This window comes from Eretmochelys imbricata, chromosome 27 (assembly GCF_965152235.1).
Source record: "Eretmochelys imbricata isolate rEreImb1 chromosome 27, rEreImb1.hap1, whole genome shotgun sequence".
NCBI lineage: Eukaryota > Metazoa > Chordata > Testudines > Cheloniidae > Eretmochelys > Eretmochelys imbricata.
This window is the reverse complement of record NC_135598.1, coordinates 10,879,283-10,900,129: the sequence shown is the minus strand read 5'-3', so window position 1 is coordinate 10,900,129 and position 20,847 is coordinate 10,879,283. Positions and strand designations below refer to the sequence as shown.

General features: G+C 48.5%; 1 protein-coding gene across 1 annotated transcript; it reads left to right on the top strand.

Moving 5' to 3' along the window:
• Positions 1-259: 259 nt before the first annotated feature.
• NFE2L1 (NFE2 like bZIP transcription factor 1) lies at positions 260-18,501 on the top strand. Its single transcript, XM_077806179.1, has 7 exons — positions 260-397; positions 2,842-3,056; positions 3,398-3,909; positions 12,489-12,704; positions 13,590-13,679; positions 14,451-14,612; positions 15,216-18,501. The coding sequence occupies exons 3-7, from the start codon at positions 3,400-3,402 to the stop codon at positions 16,500-16,502; spliced, it is 2,265 nt and encodes a 754-aa protein (XP_077662305.1). The 5' UTR covers positions 260-397; positions 2,842-3,056; positions 3,398-3,399; the 3' UTR covers positions 16,503-18,501.
• Positions 18,502-20,847: the final 2,346 nt, after the last annotated feature.

Sequence of the window (20,847 nt, the reverse complement as noted above, 5' to 3'; positions counted from 1 at the left end):
CGTTCGGCCAAGGTGGCCCATACGGTTGGTCCCCATGTTTGTCACTCAATCGGACGCGAGGGTAGGCGGGCGCAGTTCTTTGGCTCATTGGACCCGCGCTCCGTCACTGAAGAGGGTTTGGGAGAGGGGGCGATGAACTCGCCGATCTCCGATTGGGTGTCTTGGCTGCCACTCCGCAGGCTCTGAGGGCGGGTGTAAGTGCTCACCCGGTGATTTGACGACCGCCTTGTCAGTCCTTGTCCTTTCGGTGGCGGATTGGAGGGGATGCCGCGCGTGGCGGGCTCAGGCCCGCGGTGGCAGGGAAGCGGCTGCTGGTGCGGCTGAGAGTGGGCCCGGCCGGCCGGCGGTGGCTGCCTGTGGGGCCGGGAGGGGCGCGACTGAGGAGCGCGGAGAGCGGGTACCGGAGAGCGGCCGGGCCGGGGGGAGGGGGGCGCAGAATGGGAGAGGGCAGAGTCGGGGGAGGGGAAGGGAAGTGGAGTGGGGGGGGGGGCAAGCGGAGTGAGTGGGGGGGCAAGTGGAGTGAGGGGGAGGGGAAGCGGAGTGGGGCAGACGGGGGGAGGCGGGGTAAGTTTAGGGGGAGGCTGAAGGGGGAGTAGGGGCAAGGGGCTGCTAGGAGTGGGGGGGCAGGAGTAGTGGGGTACCTGGGGGTAATGGACGGTGAGGGTGAAGAGAGGCAGGAGGTGTATGTATGGGAGTGTGTGTATATATGGGGCAGTCGGGGGATAAGGGGAGACCAGGCCTCGGGGGGGGGGGCTATAGGGAGAGTCTGTCCCCCCTCCCGGTGCATGTGGGGGCGCTGACCGTCCCCCCGAAATACGGGGTAAAAGGTTTGGGACGGGGGTTAGGAGTGTTATGGGGCAGTTCTAATGGGAAGCGTGAGGGGAGTGTGTTCCCCCTGGTGGGAGGGGGTTGTCTTTTCTGTGGGATCAGAACTGGGGGTCAGTGAATTAGAGAATTGTAGGAGATAAAGGGGTGTAGGAAGGCGGAGTAAAATAGCTGGAGGGGAATTTGTTAAGGGGTGGGGTTTTTTTTTTTTTTTGGGTGGCTGGGGACTAAAGAGATTTAAGCAATGCATGGCTTTGAGGACCGTGCACCCCATGATGCTATTTAAATAAGAGGTGGTAAACCCCGTACTATAGTCTCATGAATGAAGAAAAGGAGGACTTGTGGCACCTTAGAGACTAACAAATTTATTTGAGCATAAGCTTTCGTGAGCTACAGCTCACTTCATCGGATGCATGAATGTTACTTTAGTGTTCAGCACTGGGGGAGTTCCTGATGCTCCCACATGTGCCGTGGGGGGGTGTCTTTGAGAAGATTTAGTGAGGATAAAATTGTTGTTAGAGGGACTAAAAAGCTCAGAAAAGCATGGTGACCTAGATGCTGGGATTAAAGGGTTGGAAGGAAACTGTAACCTGGTGGGGAGGGGCTCCTTGTTCCTTTCAATTTCTGAGTGACTGAAATCAAAAGTTTTCCAATACAAAAGGAAATATTTTTGCTACTGGATTAATTAACTGAGATCTGACAAGTGAGTGAGTTGATACATTAGAAAAATTGGACTAATTATATGTAGGCTTGGAAGAATTAGGGTTTTGTCGGTGAATGCAGTAAATATTGATTTCACTGTATACACAAACGGATGAGAAAATATTTTGATGGATGATAATCAACACTTAGACAATGCTTGAGAATTTATTAGAGTTTGATTTAAGGATATTTACTTTGTGTATTTTGATATGTGATGTTGACAATTTGGATTTTAATTGTTATAAAATGTTAACTTTTTGAATCTCACGTCTCAATATCTACTATCACTAAATAATTGTCTGGTCCTCCTCATAATTTCCCACAACTGTGAAAATTTAAATTGATAAAAATTGAAAAAAATGCTAAAAGAAATAAAATTGATACTATCTGTTGAAATTGTAAAAGAAGAATTCTGTCAAACCTAATTATACGTTTACTTGTAACAGATGAGGTGGAGAATTGAAATTGTGCTTGTTTTGCACTGATGGGTTACTTGGTTTCAGAAGGGACAGTTGAGATTTTGGGATTAGGGGTTAATTTAAACGTTCCTCCCACTCTTGCCCATGTTGGGAGTTGAGAACAGATATCTATCAACTAACAATCCTCAGGTGATGGGACCTTTGAAATCTATTAAAAAAACAAAACAAAACAGGGACGCTGGGTGAAGGAGAAATATAGGGGTGTACCCTTTGACAGCCTCAAAATACCCTGAACTGGGACAGGTGTTTGAAGGGACAGATGGTGGAGGTAAATTTTGCTACAAAATTGGGGGTTGCAGTCTCCTCAGTTGGGACTCTTGCTGTGTGGTGAATTGCCCAGGAAGGTCACATTGTGGAATAAAGGCATCATAAGCATGTTTTTTGTTTTTAAAGTTCCCTTGTGAGTGATGGGCAGGCGGAGGCGAAAGGACTGCAGAGGAAGGTACCAAGCCCTAGTGTGTTGCAATGTTGTTCTCGGTTGCTTATTTGCCACAGAAAGCCCCTGTTGGATTATTATAATCTCTCTGAAAACTGGAGTGAAAGGGACTCGGAGCTGAATTCCTGCTCCAGAGAGTAGAAGCTGACGCACCAGCCTAAGAATAGAGCAGGGAGTGGGAACTCAGACAATATTGATTCAAAAGATAACCTTTGTTTTATGTGTGTTTGTGGCTATTTTGTCAGCAAACCATCCTTTTGAGAGAAATAGATTTTATTTTGTACATGGCTTGAAAACAGTGGTGAAACTGATACTTCCTAGTATAGTAACTGAATATGTAATGCATAGGGTGATATCTCGTCAGCCTCTTACCGTGTTTGTTCTCTGGTTATATTTCAGCTTCTGATGAAACGGCCAGGACTGGAGTAGTCCGTTGAACCCATCCTTGGTGGAAACCTTTGACTCTTCAATTTGAAGTTTCCTGCAGGCAGTTTCTCAAAAGAGGAGGAGGGGGAGAAGCAGCAGCCAGCTATCAGAGAATACACCCCGCTCTGGAAGCAGGGTGGGGAATCAGGAAGGCTAGAGGAAGTGACTGCATGTGGACTTTTGAGACAGTAAGTCACGTGGGGTTTATATGTAGCCTCGTGGACTGTTATCAAATAGATGTAGCTCTGAAGAGGAGGGGAGAGTGGAGGTTGTTTACTGGGGTATAATTTCTTTCCTCTGGAGATTGAGATCATTAATTTGGCTCATCTGAGTAACCTGATGACTTTTTTTTTTTTTTTGAATTCCTAATTGTTCAAGGGAACCTAAAACTGAAGTTTTGAATTTTCCCTTAAACTCTTAATTTTGGTGAATTATGATACTTTGAGCTCTTAGTTCTTGGCTGTGGTTGGTGTTTTTTTTTGTTTTGTTTTTAAACCTTCCACCTATGTTTGCTTTTTTCCTCCTCCAGAAATGCTTTCTCTGAAGAAATATTTCACTGAAGGACTCATCCAATTCACCATTCTACTCAGCTTGATAGGTGTTCGTGTGGACGTGGATACCTACCTGAACTCGCAGCTTCCCCCTCTGAGGGAAATCATTCTGGGCCAGAGCTCTGCTTACACCCAGACCCAGTTCCACAACCTGCGGAACACCTTGGACGGATATGGCATCCATCCAAAAAGTGTAGACCTGGACTATTATTTCACAGCACGCAGGCTTCTCAACCAGGTGAGGGCCCTGGACAGGTTTCAGGTGCCCACCACTGAAGTAAATGCCTGGTTGGTGCACAGAGACCCTGAAGGTTCTGTGTCCAGTGCCCAGCCCAGCCCAGCCATCATCCTAGAGAACAGCAGTGGCCTGCAAGATGGGACCAATCCTGACAATGGCGTGAGGGAGAGTGGACCTGAGCAAGGATTTGGTGAAGAATTGGAAGACCTTGGAGCAGTGGCTTCTCCAGGGAATGGAGACTTGACCAAAGAGGTAGGCAGCACCTTCTTTTATGAAAGATACATGCCCAAGAAAGGGAACTGTTTGAGGATTTCCGTGGGAGAGGAGTAGTTTAGAGCTTAACTTTGAGTGTTGCGTAGCTTCCACAGCTCCTGCTGAAGTCAATGGGAGCCATGTGTACTCAGCACCTCTAAATATCGGGTCCCTTAATTTGGGAGCCACGTGGCATGGAACTTAATATTGAGGTTGGGTGGTTCTGGGCACTTTCTCTTGATGTGTGCTGTGTCTTGGTCTGAAATTGGGTGGCTAGTCAGTAACCCAGTTTGAGTGCAGATTTGCATTTATGGGAATGATACAATAGCACCTTCTCTTTCCCAGTATTGGGTAACAGTTGCATCCCATGAGTCACCTGAGTGGTAGATTACTTGACTCTGGAGTTTGTCCAAATAATGTTTACAGCTTGGTTGCCAGCAGAGAGTGGGGAGGATGGTGAATTAGAAAGTGGCTTTTTTTCCATCTGAGTGTATTCTCTCAGTTGCTATGACACAGTCATGTGTTTGACCTCCCAGCAGCTGCTACTCTTTCTTTCCATTAGGTTTCTTTGGCAAGGCATGTTCAGACTTCGCTTCCCTGTGGCTGTATTGTACTGCTTTTAGTGATGGATTCCAGTAGAGAATGTTCGCTTGGATGCTACAGCCTCTCTCCTAAACTGTGCAGCTCAGACAAGCCATTATGTATGGTGGGGACTAGGCAGGGGATTTCCTAACTGTCCTGATCCCTAATCTCCTGTGATGAAGCTTAGAGGCAGCTCTTTGGAGTCAGAAGCAGGGGAATTTTGCAGGCAGCTGTTGAGGCTGTCTTGAACTTCTGTCACATGATTTCAGTATAGCTACAGGTAGGAAACAGCATAAATGTGTCTCTGATGTGAAAGTGTTCCAGGAGAGGAAAAAGGTGAAACTTGCTTCAGATCTGATAATCTACTGAATGGCATAATCTTGCCACTGGAAGCCTGCATGGAGCATAGCTTGCTTGAATATGAGACCCTTCCCCTATCCACTGGAAAAGGTATCTGCTAGGGGAAGGAACAAAGGCTAAGAGAGCTAAGTCTGGCAATGTTCCTTAGTGTTTAGAGCAGGGCACTCAGAGTAAGAAGTACTTTCTATTTTCATTTCTATTACTTACTTACTTTTCTGTGTGACCTTGGACAAGCCAATAATTATGGTACCTTCCATCTGAGGATCTCAAAACACTTTACACAAGCATTCACAAATCTAGCTTCTTACCAGTCCAGTGAGAGAGGTGTATACTTACCCCCATTTTGCAAATGGGAAACTGGGGCACAGATTGAAGTGACTTGCCCAAGGTCAACACAGTCTGTGGTAGCGTGGGGAAAGGAATTCAGCTCTCCCACTCCCATCCTATGGCTTCACCACAAGATCAGCCTTCTCTGTGGCTTGGGTTTTCCCTCTTTAGAATGGGGATAATGTACCTGGAGATCTTTTGATGACAAATACTGTATAAATACAAAGTGGGAGTGGTATTTAGGAAGCGGTAGTTAGAGGAGTGAGAGGAGGCAGAGTGTATGGGTTGTAGGAAGAATCCTACTACTGATTTGTGTAGTCTGTAGGTTGGTGGTATCAGTGGTTTCCTAATGCCTGCTCAGCTGTGTGTTTTTTTTTTTAAACTAAAATTGTGCATTAAATACCATTCCAACTGTAAGCTCTCCGTAAGCAGGATGCAGTGACCCTGGTGCAAACCTGGCCAGCTCAAACTGGATTTGCTGCAAATGAGTCTCCTGGATGATCCAGATTCAAGGCTTCTGGAAAGTGTACTTGTCTGGACTACCATTATTGCTGCTTTTTTGGGAGGGGGGATTGCTAACCCTTTCTGTGTTCTACATATTCAAGTACATGTTTTCTCCTCCCATCTTTTCCATTTTTCACTAAGAAGTCTGGCTCACACCTTGTAGAGTTTTTCTTTAAACCGGCACCCAGAAGATGCGCTGTGACTTCCTTTGGGACATGGCACTTCCCTGATTTTTTTCTTTTTTTTTTTTCCCCTCTTCCCCCCCCCCCCAATTTATTTTTGGCACTGATGGCATGCAGTGCTGGAAATCCTGCCTCCCAATCCCTCCTCTCCTGGTGAACGTGCATTTTGTACCTCCCTATGTTCCCCAAGGGGTGGACAAGACTGTACTTGCGGCTGATGTGAGGCTACAAAGCATGAAGTCTTGATTCCCAGCATTATTTATCTACATGATCATTTTTCTTTGTCTGGAACCTTGAACCTCATTCAGCTGTGTGGCTGGTAAATGTAGAGGGACTTGAAAGCTTTTCTGTCAGGTGTGTGCTGTGCGGTTCCTGGCAGACACTGTAATTGGAATTCACCTGAGACTGGCTGGAGGTTTGACTCTCCTGCCGTTATCCTGTGGGAAGCAGACAGGAGGATAGTGTTAGGCGGACAGCTGCAGAAGTAGGGGAGATGCATTTCCCAGGTCTTCTCCTGGCACTTACAATCTGAATAGGGTGGCAACATTTTATGGTCCAGACCAGATCTTGCTGTGGGGGAAATGCATTGTATCTTGGAGCTGGAGCTCACCCTGTGGTATGGTGCAAGACACTCTGTTCCATTGTTCTGATTAGCTTTGAGGATGGTTCTGACTTGGAATTTGACTTACTATCCTGTTCTGTAAACATACTAATGCTGCTGTATCCTGGGGAGGGTTATAGTCAGGAGCATCCCAGTGCTTGCTCTTTCTTGTTGTTTTGCTATTCTAGCATCCCAAGGGCAATGTTTTGGGTTTTTTTTGTCCTCAGTGTCTCTTGTCTGGGGTTTTTCCTCTTCTCTAGCACAGCATGGGGGAGGGAATTGTTGTCCTGTTGGCTGATCTTTGGAAAGACTGGCCCTGTGGATTGTGATGTCCCTATAACGTTTCCACAACAAGAGGATAAAAATACCCAGCAAGTGGAACATGTGACAAACTGCTGGTGCTGGGTATTATCCCAGTATGACAAAGCCCCTCTCCAACCAGTACTCTGGTAACAGGGAATTAGAACCTGGGGAAGATCTTCTTACACTTGGCTGTCTGCATAGAATGGACTTGTTTATGGTCAGTTCCTAGGGACAGCAACCAGATAAAGCGATCAGCTGAGCACATACAGTTTCTGTTAACCTTAGAGATGAGGGATAATGGGAGCTCTTTTTGGGGGGGGGGCAGTGGGGGGCGGTTGAGAGGATTTAGGTGTCTGCTTGGACTGGGAGGTGCAATGTTAGACAGGGATAGCCCAAGGTTATATAGAACTTCCTTTTAAATATTGAAATAGTATTTACTGACTACAAAGTGTTTCTGTAGATGTCAAAGCTCTTTCAAAGAGGAAAACCTTATTAAACAGGTAACTCATGAATTACTCATCTGTAAAATGGGGATAATGACATCCATCCATTTTGTTAAAGTGCTTTGAGATCTATGGATGCAAAATCCAATATACGTACCAAGTATTGTCATTTTACATGGTGAAACAAGGGCGCAGAGAGGCTCAGTGAGTTGCCCATCGTCACGCAGCAAGTCAGAGGTGGAGCTGGAAATATAATTAAGGTCTACTAACTCTCAGTCCTGAGTTCTAATTTGCCACAAGACTGTAAACTGCATCCACTTTAAGTGCTGGTTCTTCTGAGAGGCCTCCAAGGAGTGGTGTATTTAGAGGAGAAAGGCAGAGACTGCAGGTACTGAGGGTTAGCTCTGGGGTTACAGACTTCAGCTTGCAATCAAGATGTTATGACTTGGGTCAGATAAGGATCAGTAAGTGGATATTTCAAGATGAGCATTTTGGATGTGCAAGACTTTTCCATCAAGCTCCATGGGGAGCCAGGACAGACTGTACATAAAGCTGGGGGTGGGGCTGTGATAACTAAGGGACATAGCAGAAACAGAAGGGATCCAGACATGGAGCTAAAATGATTTGAAACTTGTACAGAATATCATAAAGAGATTGAAAAGGTTAGGACTTAAGTTTAGAGAGGAGACGGGGTGGGGGGGGAGAAAATAAATAAATAATAATATAGCGAAGGTGAACTGGGCACTCTTGTTTATCCTTTCCCTCTTTGCCATAACTAAAGCTGCAGGTTTGTGTCAGCAGGGAAAAAAGTCAAGGATAGCCTGATTTTCCTGTTATCTGTGGCGTCCTGTGTGTGTGTGTCCATGACTCACCCCGCAGGGCTGGGCCCAGCTCCCTTCTCTGGGCATTACGATCAGGAGTGTGAGGTTGCAACACAAATCAGATTTAGCTAAGATGCCCCTTTGTCATGATGGAGGGGGATAGGTCAAACCTACGCAGTGCTGTGACCTGGCATGCCAGGTTGCAATACCCAGAACATGGTGCTGGGCCCAGCCTCATGGGATGCAGGAGCAACTTAGGTCAGAGGTGAGTGCAGGGTATGCTCCATCTCAACTCTGGGAGCTGCCCTTCCCTGGGATCCGTGCGGGGCAGGCTCTGTCTCCAGCCTTTCTCCCCCCTCTGGACGAGCTGGTGCGGAAGGTTCTACTGTGCGTGGTCAGTGCCCCCTCTTTTTTTTCAGGACATTTTTGCTCAAAGGTTACAGAGCAGTCACTGAACCTGTGACTCTTATGAAATTTACCATGACTGCTTGCTCTGTGATTTTTTTTTTCTTTAATTAAATGCTGTGACAAATCTGCAGCCCTACCCATAATGCAAGAACAAGGGGATAGTCAGTGAAATTGAACAGCAGCAAATTAAAAACCGATAAAACAGTTTACACAACACATAATTAACTTGTGGAACTCACTGCCCCAAGATATCAGTGAGGCCAAAACTAAGCAGGATTGAAAAAAGGATTAGACCTTTATATAGAAAATGAGAACATCCACAGTTATTAGGCCAAAAGCTATAAAGCCGTGGATCTCAATCAGGAGTACATGAACCCTTGGTGGTATGCAGAGGTCTTCCATGGGGTACATCAACACATCTATTTTTTGGCCTCATTTTTTTACAACAGGCTACATAAAAAGCACTAGCAAAGTCAGTACAAACTAAAATTTCATACACACAATGACTTGTTTATACTGTTCTATATACTATACATTGAAATGTAAGTACAATATTTATATTCCAATGGATTTATTTTTATAATTTTATGGTAAAAATGAGTCAGTAATTTTTCAGTAACAGTGCGCTGTGACACTTTCGTATTTTTATGTCTGATTTTGTAAGCAAGTAGTTTTTAAGTGAGGTGACACTAGGGGTATACAAGACAAATCAGACTCCTGAAAAGGCTACAGTAGTCTGGGTGAGAGCCACTGATATAAAGGATAAACACCTCTTGCTTCAGAGCATAAGCCAAATGATAACTGCCAAGGGTTAGGCAGAAATGTCTCTTATGGCAGCTTACTTCATAGTTGTACAATGAGAGGACTCAAGCACCTTCCTGAAGAATCTGTTACTGGCCACAACTGGGGATATAGTGCACTGGACTAGATAGGCTACTGGTCTGACTGGTATAACAGTTCCTATTTCTAACTCCCTCCCCTCCTGCTGGTGTGGGAATGATGGGTGCAGGTCCATGACTGACTCAGTGGCAAGGCTCGTGCTCTCATCCAGCATGTAAATATGATGTGCAAATCCTCCCCAATCTCCCTGTGACATCACTGCACATGTGCAGATGACACAGACACCCTGTCTCTGGTTCTGACCTATTTCCCCCCCTTATGGTAGGGGAGGCCAGGTGCCTGTTTCCTAGTGGGTTCTGGTCTCGCAGGATGTGGGGCCCTGCCACAGCAAAGCTGGGTCCCCTCTCCGGCCTGGATAAACCGGGACGGGACTGGGGGGAGACTTTGCCTGTGACAAAGTGGGGAGCCGAGCTGCTGGGAACCTCCCGGGCGAATATAAGGAATCCTGGCAAAGGTGCCATTCGGCCCAAGCTCCTGGCGGCCCAGGCCAGGCCTCCTGTGGGGTGTCACTGCCTGGAGCACGCTGTAAGTGTCCCTGGAGAGGGAGGGGTGGGGAGAGAGAGCCCTCTGACGCTTCGCTGCCCCCCCCCCACCCCACTGCACCATCCCAGGCAGCGGTGGGTGGGGCGCCCTGGCTTGGGAGCGTCTCCTCAAGGAGACACAGGCCCGAGCAGCTGAGCCCAAGGGGCGGGGGGAGGAGCCGGGCTCTCGCCGCAGCCTAGGTGACGAGCGCGGGCGGGGGGGGGGGGGAGGAGACTGGCTCCCTCCGCATCCTCACCAGTGACCCGGGGCATGGGATTGGCTCTGCCGCAGCCTAGGTAACAAGCGGAGGGAGGAGACTGGCTCCCTCCGCATCCTCCGCGGTGACCTGGGGGAGGGGATTGGCTCTCGCTGCAGCCTAGGTAACAGGGGGCGGGGGGGGGGAAATCGAGTCTCGCTGCAGCCTGAGCGCTGAGCATGGGGTGGGGATTCCATCTCGCTGCAGCCTCGGCCATGAGCAGGGGGTGGGGATTCGGTCTCACTCCTTCCTAAGCAACAAGCGGGGCCCATTATTGGAGCTGTGGCTCAGGGAAGGAGGAGGGGGCGGAGGGTTGGCTGGCACGCAGCACCTGTGGATCACATGCTGTTAGGGGGGCTTCCAAACAACCCGGGGTCCGGCCTGCCAAAAAAAGCTCCGTTACTGAACTCGGAGATGTCTGTGCGGCACCGTGCCCGGGTCTCACAGCTCTGCCTGCCTGGAATGCGCCCCACATAGACCATGATCTGCAGGGACAGCTCCATGAGCAGCAGCTGGGGACATGAAAAAGGTATCCCTTACCTTAACCCTTTTATTGTCCCAGCATAGTGTGCTGCTCCAGGCGAGGCAGAGACGGTGGGGAGAGACCTAGGAAGTCTGTCTCAAGGAGACAGATATATGATCAGAGCACAAGATAGCTGGGGTAGTCAGAGAAAGGGTCCTTGCTGAGTGACATTTGGGCCTGGGGGGACTGGTCTTTGGGGAGGGTGTGATAGTGAATGCTCAGGGCAGAAATAGGGGTCAGGGGATGGTTTCACGGTAGCATTTGGGATACTGTGGAGTGTAGAGCTTAAATACTTTAGACATTGTGTAGGGTGACATTGACCTCACAAGAGGCTGATGTCTAGGGGGCTCTGGTTGTTTCTTGGAGTCGGGGCCGGAGGCTATTGTGGATTCCTCTTGTCAGTTTCTGCAAGTCCCAAATGTGATGGCAGCTGTTGGGGAGCCTTTTTCACAAGAGCGGGAAGAAGCTTTTTAAGGAAGCAGAGATGTCCTGTCTCCTTGCTTTGAGGTGGGGGGAGGGGTGCTAAGGGCTCATTGATAAATTGAAGTCGACTGCAATAATTTTTCAGTAAAATAAACCATCTGTGCTGTGGGATGCAGGGTGGGGAGGAATCTGTACTTCCCAGGCTTAGGTGGTAATTCTAGGGTAGGGCCTTGGCTCCTGGTCATATTAAAAGCCCCTGAGGTTTGAGCCAGCACAGGGGGGTGGGGTGTGCCCTGGGTTAGGCTTGCATTAGAGGGAGGGGCTAGCGGGTGGTGGTGGCTGTGAAGAGACACAAGTGTTTGCAGATTCATGATATGTGGTTAGGGATGAGGCATTTGGGTTCTTGAACATGTTGATGCAAGGGAGCAGGAGGGTGGTAGCAGGCATTTCCTGTCACGCTCAGGGTCACGGACTCTTTGCATGGGGACCCTGGGGCTGTACAGGGAGGGAAGATGACAGTTCTCAGAATGGGGTTAAAGTTCCGGCAGGGTGGGGGGTGCTTTCAGTTGGAAGGCTGCGCTGTCTCTCATTGTAGGTGAAGGGCTGGGCACGGCTGGCATCTCGGCCGTCTGTAGAGGAGTGGTGAGCAGGCAGCAGGCCGGCGGCAAGGATCTCAAGTTGCATCAGGTGGCTGGGAATGCAGGGTTTTTCCTCTCCAACGCACTCCACCCCTTTATGCAAATGTTGAGAATGGCACCACAGGCTGATGCAAGCTCCTCTATGGAGCAGCAACCCTGCATGACAATTGGTCCTCGCCATCCAGCCGGCATCGTGCAGCCCAGAGGAGTTAAAGCTGCAGACTCCTTTTTTTCCCTGAGATGGGAGGAGGCCCCAGCATAGCATGGAGAGCAGGGAGGAGACCGCTAAAGTCGCTTTCCAATGGAGTTCTGTTCTTTCTCCAGCCTGGCTCCTTTGTACAGCTGCTGTTAGAGACCTAGCAGGGCAAAATGACCATGGGCTTTTGTGCAAAGGAGGCACAGCAGCTGGCCTCTGCGCAAGGCAGGGGTGAAGGACTGGTGTCTGGAGTCCCCGATGGGGATGGTGGGGGTGGGGTGGTATGTGAAAGAAACCATCGTGGAAGGTTGGAACTGCGTCCAGTACTAATGGATGGGTGGGGACAGGGCACTGTGCCCAAGAAAGGTGGTGTAGTGGGTGGGAGTGTTGGTGTGGGGGATGCAATGTAGCACAGGAAGGGTGGCTCTGAAGCTGGGTGGAATGAGGACATTGTGTTGTAGGGTGGAAGGGGTGCTTGTCTGGGGAGGTTGACGTGCTGCAGGAACGGAGGGGGGGAGGCAAGGGGAGAAGAGGGTCTTCCCTCTGTGGTGGGGTGCCAAGTGCTGAAGGAAAACTTGTGTGTCTTTCAGGACATCGATTTGATTGACATCCTGTGGAGACAGGATATTGATCTTGGCGCTGGGCGAGAGATTTTTGACTACAGCCATCGCCAGAAGGAGAGCGAAGTGGACAAAGAACTGAGTGATGGGAGGGAGCACGCGGACAGCTGGAGGAGCGGAGGGAACGAGACCTTGGATAGAAACCTGCTAGTTGATGGAGAGACGGGGGAGAGTTTCCCTGCACAGGTAACAGCCCCCCTGAGTAGGGCTCACCCCTCATTCCAGGGTGTATTGCTGTGTTCTGGGATTTGTGTGTCTGCCACCCAGCAGGGGAGGAGAGGGAACCATCAGCTAGCTGTTATTAGCAGTGGCACTGAGTGATTTTTAGAGGGGACACTCTTCCTCCCTTCTGGCTGATGGTAATGGCTGTTAAAGTAAGAAAGGGCATGAAGAACACCTGACCCATCTGGATGACAGGCTGCGATGCTGGAGAACAGTCTCTCCCAGGCTAGAGAGAACCAAATACAGAGGTGAACTAGGGGAAATAACCAGGAAGCTGTTGGCACCTTGATTATCTGCTGCCAGGAAATAGGCAGGAGGATCCAGGGTCACTAACACAGAGCAAGACAAGGCCAGAGTCTCTTTGAGTGTTGACAAAGCTTTATTCCAGTGAGCGGTTAGGGAGTGGGAGTCATTGGCTCCTGTTCGGCTTTTGGGTTCTTTGCAAAAGTCGTGAATGAGGCACAAGGCGGGAGAGAGAGATTAGGCACTGAGCGAAATCCTCACTAGGCTATGGGAAGTTTGAAGCTGAGTCTCTATCTGCAGCATGGGTCAGCGAAGCTAATGCAGAAAAGTCAGTGTGAAACTAACCCGAACACGAGTTCATTTGACCCCTGGCCCATTTAGGAGCAGTATTGACTAGCTTCAGAAAGTCATGGCAGGTTCTCCTTGACTAGCAGGATAGTGATTGCAACTTGATCAAAAGCATGGGGGACTCTGGATATTTGGGCTCTATGAAGAACATACTAAGCCATTGAGTCTCTGATGCCCTTGGTTCAGAAACTTGTGTCCTACCCTTTAGGGAGGTCCTTACCCTTCAGTAAACTGTGCTGAAATGATTCATTGTCCCAGGTGCCTGGCGTGGCGGATCAGACGGCCCTGTCGCTGGAGGAGTGCCTTAGGTTGCTGGAAGCCACCTTCCCCTTTGGGGAGAACTCTGAGGTGAGCTTGTGCATTCTTATAGACTCATAGACATTAAGGTCAGAAGGGACCATTATTATCATCTAGTCTGACCTCCTACACAATTCAAGCCACAGAATCTCACCCACCCACTCCTGCAATAAACCTCTCACCTATGTCTGAGCTATTGAAGTCCTCAAATCATGGTTTAAAGACTTCAAGGTGCAGAGAATCCTCCAGCAAGTGACCCATGCTACAGAGGAAGGCAAAAAAACCCCTGGGCCTTTTCCAATCTGCCCTGGAGGAAAATTCCTTCCTGACCCCAAATATGGCGATCAGCTGAACCCTGAGCACGTGGGCAAGATTCACCAGCCAGATACCGAGGAAAGAATTCTCTGTAGTAACTCAGATCCCACCCCATCTAACACCATTTCTCCATGACTCATTTCTAAGTGTGACAGATCCAGAGCCTTTTTTTGTTGGTGCTTTGGGGTTTGATGCCTTTTGCCTCCCATTTAAGACAAATATCAGAGACCACTAAACAGGCAGTAAATTGGGTTAATCTGTCTAAGGAGGCTCCAGGCACAGCTCCTGTGAAGCAGCCAGTGGGGAAGATGGTCACAATTAATTAAGGGCTTCTGACTTTGTTTCTAATTAGTCCGCAGTGAACTGTAGGGGAATAACAACAGCTAGTTCTCAGTCTGAATAAAACAAAAGCAGTTCCTTTTTGTGGAGCCTGAAAGGCATTCAGGGCTTTGCTGACCTGCCTCTCCTTGGCAGACCAGATGTGGACGAACACTGCTTTGTATTTAGTTTCCAGCTGCGGATGCCACCCACCTAAACGAAGCTGTGCCTAGTGAAAGCGAGTCCTCTGTTATCCAGAGCAGCCTCCTGTCTCCTCTTCTGACGGAGACAGAGTCCCCATTCGATCTGGAGCAGCAGTGGCAGGACCTTATGTCTATAATGGAAATGCAGGTTAGTTCTTGCTAATCGCTTTATGGTGGTTACTTGTCTGGATCCCTATTGCTCCCTTTTCTCTCTCCAGTGGGTATCCGAAGCAGGATTGATGGAGAGGGGTGTGTGTGGGGGGATTGTGGGCATTCCTGAGCTATGTGTAAGTGCAGAGCAGGATTGCTATTGGAAATGCTTGATACATATGCCCCCAGGATGTGGTATCTCATCCCCTTTGGGCTAGCTGAAGTATATGTCAACATGCTGAATGTTTAGGTGAGGGCGCTACCTGGTGTGTGCCCTTCCCATCTCAAGCTGCTTCTGTTCATTTTAGTGGTTTGATGGCTGTTCTAAGCAGCTGAGATCAAAACTGCCTGTGTCTTTGGGGTGGGGAGAGGGAACATAGAGGGAGGGGAATTTCTTACTGTTGGCAACATGAGTCTGAAATCTTCCAGATCCTCCAGACCTCATGAGCGCTGCTGGAACTAACTCACCCCATGATCTCTGCAGGCTCCTCTCTCTTCTATTTTTAGCCTCTGGTGGTGGTTGTAATGCATATAGAAAATGGGGGAGAAGGATCGTGCCCAAGGCTGGATCATTTGCTGAACTGCTTCTAATCTGTTTCAGGCTATGGAAGTGAACAACACAACTGCTGAAATCCTGTATAATGGCACAAATGGAGACCTGCTGACTGCTAACTACAGTCTAGCTCCAAACACTCCCATCAATCAGAATGTCAGCCTGCATCAGGCATCTCTGGGTAGCTGCACACAGGACCTCTCCTCCCTCTTCAGCTCAGAGATTGAGAGCCCCTCCATGGCTAGCAGCTCAGCCCTGCTCCAGCTGGCTCCTGACAACTCCACGGGCCTCAACACCACCTTTGGATCTACCAACTTGAGTGGCATCTTCTTCCCTCCGCAGGTGAATAGCACAGTCAATGAGACAACTGGCCCTGAACTACCAGATCCATTAGGGGGTCTTCTAGATGAAGCCATGCTTGATGAGATCAGTTTGATGGACTTGGCTATTGAAGAAGGTTTCAACCCAGTGCAAGCCTCTCAGCTGGAAGAAGAGTTTGATTCTGACTCAGGGCTTTCTTTGGACTCTAGCCATAGTCCTGCTTCTTTCAGTAGCTCAGAAGCCTCCTCTTCTTCTTCCTCCTCCTCCTCCTCTTCTTCTTCTTCTTCTTCCTCTTTTTCTGAGGAAGGAGCTGTAGGCTACAGCTCAGACTCTGAAAATGTGGACTTCGAAGAAACGGAAGGGGCAGTTGGATACCAACCGGAGTACAGCAAGTTCTGCCGCATGAGCTATCAAGACCCATCCGAGCTACGCTACTTGCCTTACTTGGAGCATGTTGGTCACAACCACACTTACAACATGGCACCTGAGAGCAAGGAGAAGCAATCTGACTTCCTGGATAAGCAGATGAGCCGGGACGAGCACCGAGCTAGAGCCATGAAGATCCCTTTCACCAATGACAAGATTATAAACCTGCCAGTGGAGGAGTTCAATGAACTTCTCTCCAAGTACCAGCTCAGTGAGGCACAGCTGAGCTTGATCCGGGATATCAGGCGGAGGGGCAAGAATAAGATGGCTGCCCAAAACTGCCGCAAGAGGAAACTGGACACCATCCTGAACTTGGAACGGGATGTGGGAGACTTGCAGAGGGACAAGTCCAAACTGCTCAGGGAGAAGGTGGAATTTCTCAAGTCCATTCGCCAGATGAAACAGAAGGTGCAAAACCTGTACCAGGAAGTGTTTGGGCACCTGCGTGACGAGAATGGCCAGCCCTACTCTCCAAATCAATACTCCCTACAGTATGCCAGCGATGGCAGTGTTCTCTTGATACCTCGCGCCTTGGCAGACCAACAGGCCAGGCGGAAGGAGAGGAAACAGAAAGACAGGAGGAAGTGAGCCAGAGGGAGGAGGAGGGAGCTCACTAAAGTTAGAAACTGGAGAAGGGCTGAGCCTGGAAGTACTAGAGGAACTTTCATGCCTTCTTATCCAATATATCTTCTCAAACATGACTGCTGCCGGTCAGTGTACAGGAAGAGACTGCTGCACGTGGAGGGTGCAGGACCTGCACTTTGAATTTCTGATGGCTCCCGTCAGGGAGTGACCGGGGAGGAACAGACAGTGAACTGGGCAAGCCCAGCTCCCTCTACAACCTGGAATCCTTTGAGTATGGGGAATAAGCTGGCATCCTTGGTGGTGAGAATCTGCAGAAGATGGAGAAACTACTGTTTAGGAACTGGCTTTAAAAAAGATTTAAGCAAATGAACTTAAAGTTGTAGGAGAGACATTTTTCTGAACTTCCAAAGTTCTGTGACTTCAGGTAGCTTTTGTTTTTTTTGTTTTTTTTTTGTTTTTTTTTCTGAACCAGTTTTGACATTGGTGTGTGATAAAACCTGACTTAATTCCAGATTAACCAATTTCCCTTCCTAGATCAGACCAGTGCACGCATGGAAACACAAAGTGGTGTGTTTTTCATTAACTCTTTCCATTCTGAGGAACCTTAGATGGGGCTAGGAGAAGTGGGAGAGCTCTTATCTTACCATCTCTAGAGCTGTTAATCCTCATGTGCGCTACAGCTTTGGGGTCGGTGGATCTGGAAAGGGTTAATAGAACCAATGTGATGATTTATCCCCCACAAAACTCGGAGCATGTCACTGCCAATGAGCCAACACCATGGCGTTAGATGATGGCAAGCAGTAGCCTGCATGCAAACACTGTCTTCTCCCACTGACTGGCTGAGGAACCAGGGTGGAAAGGGGTGGGTGGACTTGAGTCTAAAGCGTGTCTGCAACCAGTTCCTTTCCAGCTGCAGAAGCCTGGGGAACTGGCTGCCGGATGGCCTGAAAGGAGAGGTATGTGGGGTTGGGGTGTAGCAATTCTGGTTGGTATAGAGCACAATAGGGGGAGCGAAGGGTTCCTACCCCATGAAGTGGGCTCGTCACTTATTAGAAATAGACATCTGTTAGGATTCCTGTTTCTCCACCATGCTTTGTTTTTTAGGGCTTCAGCCCTGTTTTCCCAATAAGCTCTAGAGCGCTTGTGTTGAGTAAAACTGGGAAGCCCCAATGTTCAAAGCTGCTCAGTGTTCTCTTTGCCATAAAGACTCAGTGTACCCGTGTGTGATCACATTATAGGAGTCTCTTCTGTCCCTAGGTGTTGGTCTGACTTCCTTTGTTTTAAGAAGGGGGGTGGGGGTAGTGCCTTGATCGCTGCTGGTCTTGGTCTGTAAGACTGAGACAATCCTAGAAGCTGTATTTACAATATAGCACAGCTGGGCGTGTACTGACTTTACCAGCAACTGAAAAGCAAAATGGCTTTCCTAGCCAGTCCTGTGCATGTCATATGGTGTGAGGGCATAGCACTGAATGGATAGTGTGCATCCTGTGGAGGACTTGGGGAGGGAGGCAGTATCTGCAGTGAAAGTAACCTTGCAATGAAAAGTGAGAGCAAAGGTCTGCTGTGGACAGCCTGGAGAAGTCTACTTTCATATTCTAGTACTGCAAAAGAAGACATCTGTCTAAAATGTGTATTCCAGGCTATTTTAAAAGCAGCTGCATCTTGTCAGAGTGCATCACGATGAGAACTCTAGGGCACTTGGTTAGTATATTCACTGTGCCATGATCTCATGCTGAACAGCAGGAGATAGACTTGCTAGGACCAAACAGGTCTCTTCCATCTTTAACTTCTGTGATTCAATGGCTTTACTTTCTTATATGCATGAGATGAAGCACAAGTAGTGGAGATGTGGCCGGGTGCAGGGAGGTTGGAATGGAGCCCTGAGTGTATGTTTTAAATTATTTTCCTCTTAGAACCTTTATTTTAATGATCTGTGACCTGTCAGGGAGAGAGGAGAGATTGTGAGCGCACAGGACAAAAATAAAATGGCTTATTCGCTGTATGTGCATTTGTTTCATGGAGTCTTTTTTTAAATTATTATTACTGAGCAGAAGGGAAGCTAAAATATTAATGATCCTACCTGGCCGTTGCTTGTATAAAATAACTGCCCTGTCTGCACCGATTGCGCCCTCTCCTGGATTAGAGACATTCTGGGGGTAAACTGGGTTCACCTCTTGAGCACTAACTGGCCCAACCATTGCATGTGTCTGGTACTGGCTTAATTCTTATTCCTACTTTAAAAAAAAAATGGAAAGCCTTAAAAGGGTGTCTTTACAGTCTCCAGTCAAGAGGCTCTCCTTTCTCTTTCTGGCTCCAGCCCTCTTGTTTAAAGATCTCTGAGTTTGTGCTTCCCTCACTGTCGGGTCAGACTCTTAAGATAAAATAGCCTCTGTTTCAAGGGTGCTGCATATCTGATTTAAGTACACTGCTGTACCCTCCAGCAGGGAGACACTCCTGGTTTAAGGCTTTCTCCAGAGTTCCTGACGGGAGTGAATTGGATTCTGACATCCATGGAGTAGAGCTACTTCTGAGCAACTGACTTTGTGTTAGTGGGTTAAAAGGTTTCACACTTGATCAACTAATTGGTATCAATAAGCCCTTAACCTTCCCCTGGAGTCTGAGTGGTGGTTGCAGAGGGTGGGTCTTTTCAGGGATAGACTAAGAAAAACCAGTATGCAAGGGAGGGGGTTGAAGCATGGATGCTCCATGGAAAACAGCAGCTACTTTCATACCTCCCCATTGAAAAGCAGCTACTAAGACAAGCCTCCCTTCCCCTTGCACCTGCCAGATGCCAAAATCTTACCTCCTTCCCGCCCCAGGAGTGAGAGCGCATATATTGTGAATGGAACCACAATATTCCCCTCCCCCCCATTCAGCAGTAGTAAGGCAATTTAGAATGTGACTTCAGTTTGCATGGGTGCCTTGAGTTGCATGTGATGGCAATGCTTGGTCTTCCTCCTGCTGCAGTAATTCTCTGGAAAGCTTCTTGATACAAGAGCCAGCTGCACAGAAGGGGAATAGGAGAGACGTTCTTGCCAGGTGTGTGTCAAAAACAAAGTCCTGATGGAAGCTTAAACAAGAAGCGGTGGGTACGTGAGTATTATGTTACAGGGAGTGGGCAGCCTGGTTACTGCTGGACTGAAGCTTGCAGGCAGCAAAGCAGCCTGCCAAAGGGAAGGTCCTCATGATGCTAACGCTGCATCCTGGGGTGGACCATTTTAACAAACTGTTCTGTTTCTCCATCTGACCTGTAAACCTCTGGTTAAACCAGAGAGGGAAAAGTACAGGCCTAGGCTTGAGTAGCTCCAGTAGAACCCAGGAGTCCTGCTTCCTCTTAGGCAGCCTAAAATACAGCTAGGAACATCCATGAATACTTAAAATATCACGTTAGTCAAAGCAGCGGGGTTGTTATACTCACAAGAACCCTTCAGTCCTCAGCAGACACAGCAGCTAGTGGATACAGACTAACATGGCTGCTGCTCTGAAACCAGCAGCTAGTGAGTGATAGGTTGTATCCTTGGTTATGACACAATCTACCTGATACCTTGCAAATAACGCTCTCTCACTCCCTTGAGGGACTAACCTGAGCCAGGAGCTGGGAAAGGGAATAAGAAGAAAAATGAAAGTAGCCTGAGAGAAAGGGATGGCAGTTTATCCTGAAATACAGCCTCATTCCCTTGTCTGCAGGGGATAAATATTTCAACATCACCTCCCTCCCATTGTCAAGTGACAAGTACTAAGGAGTCTCTCTCAAAGTCAAGGGGAGTTAGGTAAGGAGCTAGTGAGTAGAATTTTCCAAAGCACCTAACTTCCCCCTCCCCCTTTTGGTTTATTTGTGGTGTTAACTTTTGGCACAGCGCCATGGGGTGGTTGCCGGGCAGAGGCTTGAGACAAATCCAAGCTCAGTCATTTGCAGGCAGTGTGCCTCTTTGCACATTTGCTGCCTTTCCAGACCTTTCTTGAGGCAGAACTAATGATTAATAACCTGAGCAGTGAGGGTGTTCTCCAGGTGCCAAACCCACCCAGGGGGTTACACCCTCCACTCACCCTGCCCAGTTCTCTTGAGGCAGATGTTGGGGGAGTTGGATCTGCCTCAGCCAGCACCTGTCTGGGCCAGATCCTGATGTTACTTTCGGGGAGGGAGAGCTCAGTGGTTTGAGCATTGGCCTGCTAAACCCAAGGTTGTGAGTTCAATCCTTGAGGGGGTCATTTAGGGATCTGGGGCAAAAATTGGGGACTGGTCCTGCTTTGAGCAGGGGGTTGGACTAGATGACCTCCTGAGGTCCCTTCCAACCCTGATAGAATAATAGCTCCATTAATATCATAGACTATCTTGTCATCTGAAAGT

Coding starts and splice junctions, on each gene's coding strand:
- NFE2L1 (XM_077806179.1), top strand. CDS start 3,400: ATGCTTTCTCTGAAGAAATATTTCACTGAAGGACTCATCCAATTCACC. Junction 12,705..13,589: donor GGGAGAGTTTCCCTGCACAG/GTAACAGCCCCC, acceptor TCATTGTCCCAG/GTGCCTGGCGTGGCGGATCA. Junction 13,680..14,450: donor CCTTTGGGGAGAACTCTGAG/GTGAGCTTGTGC, acceptor CTTTGTATTTAG/TTTCCAGCTGCGGATGCCAC.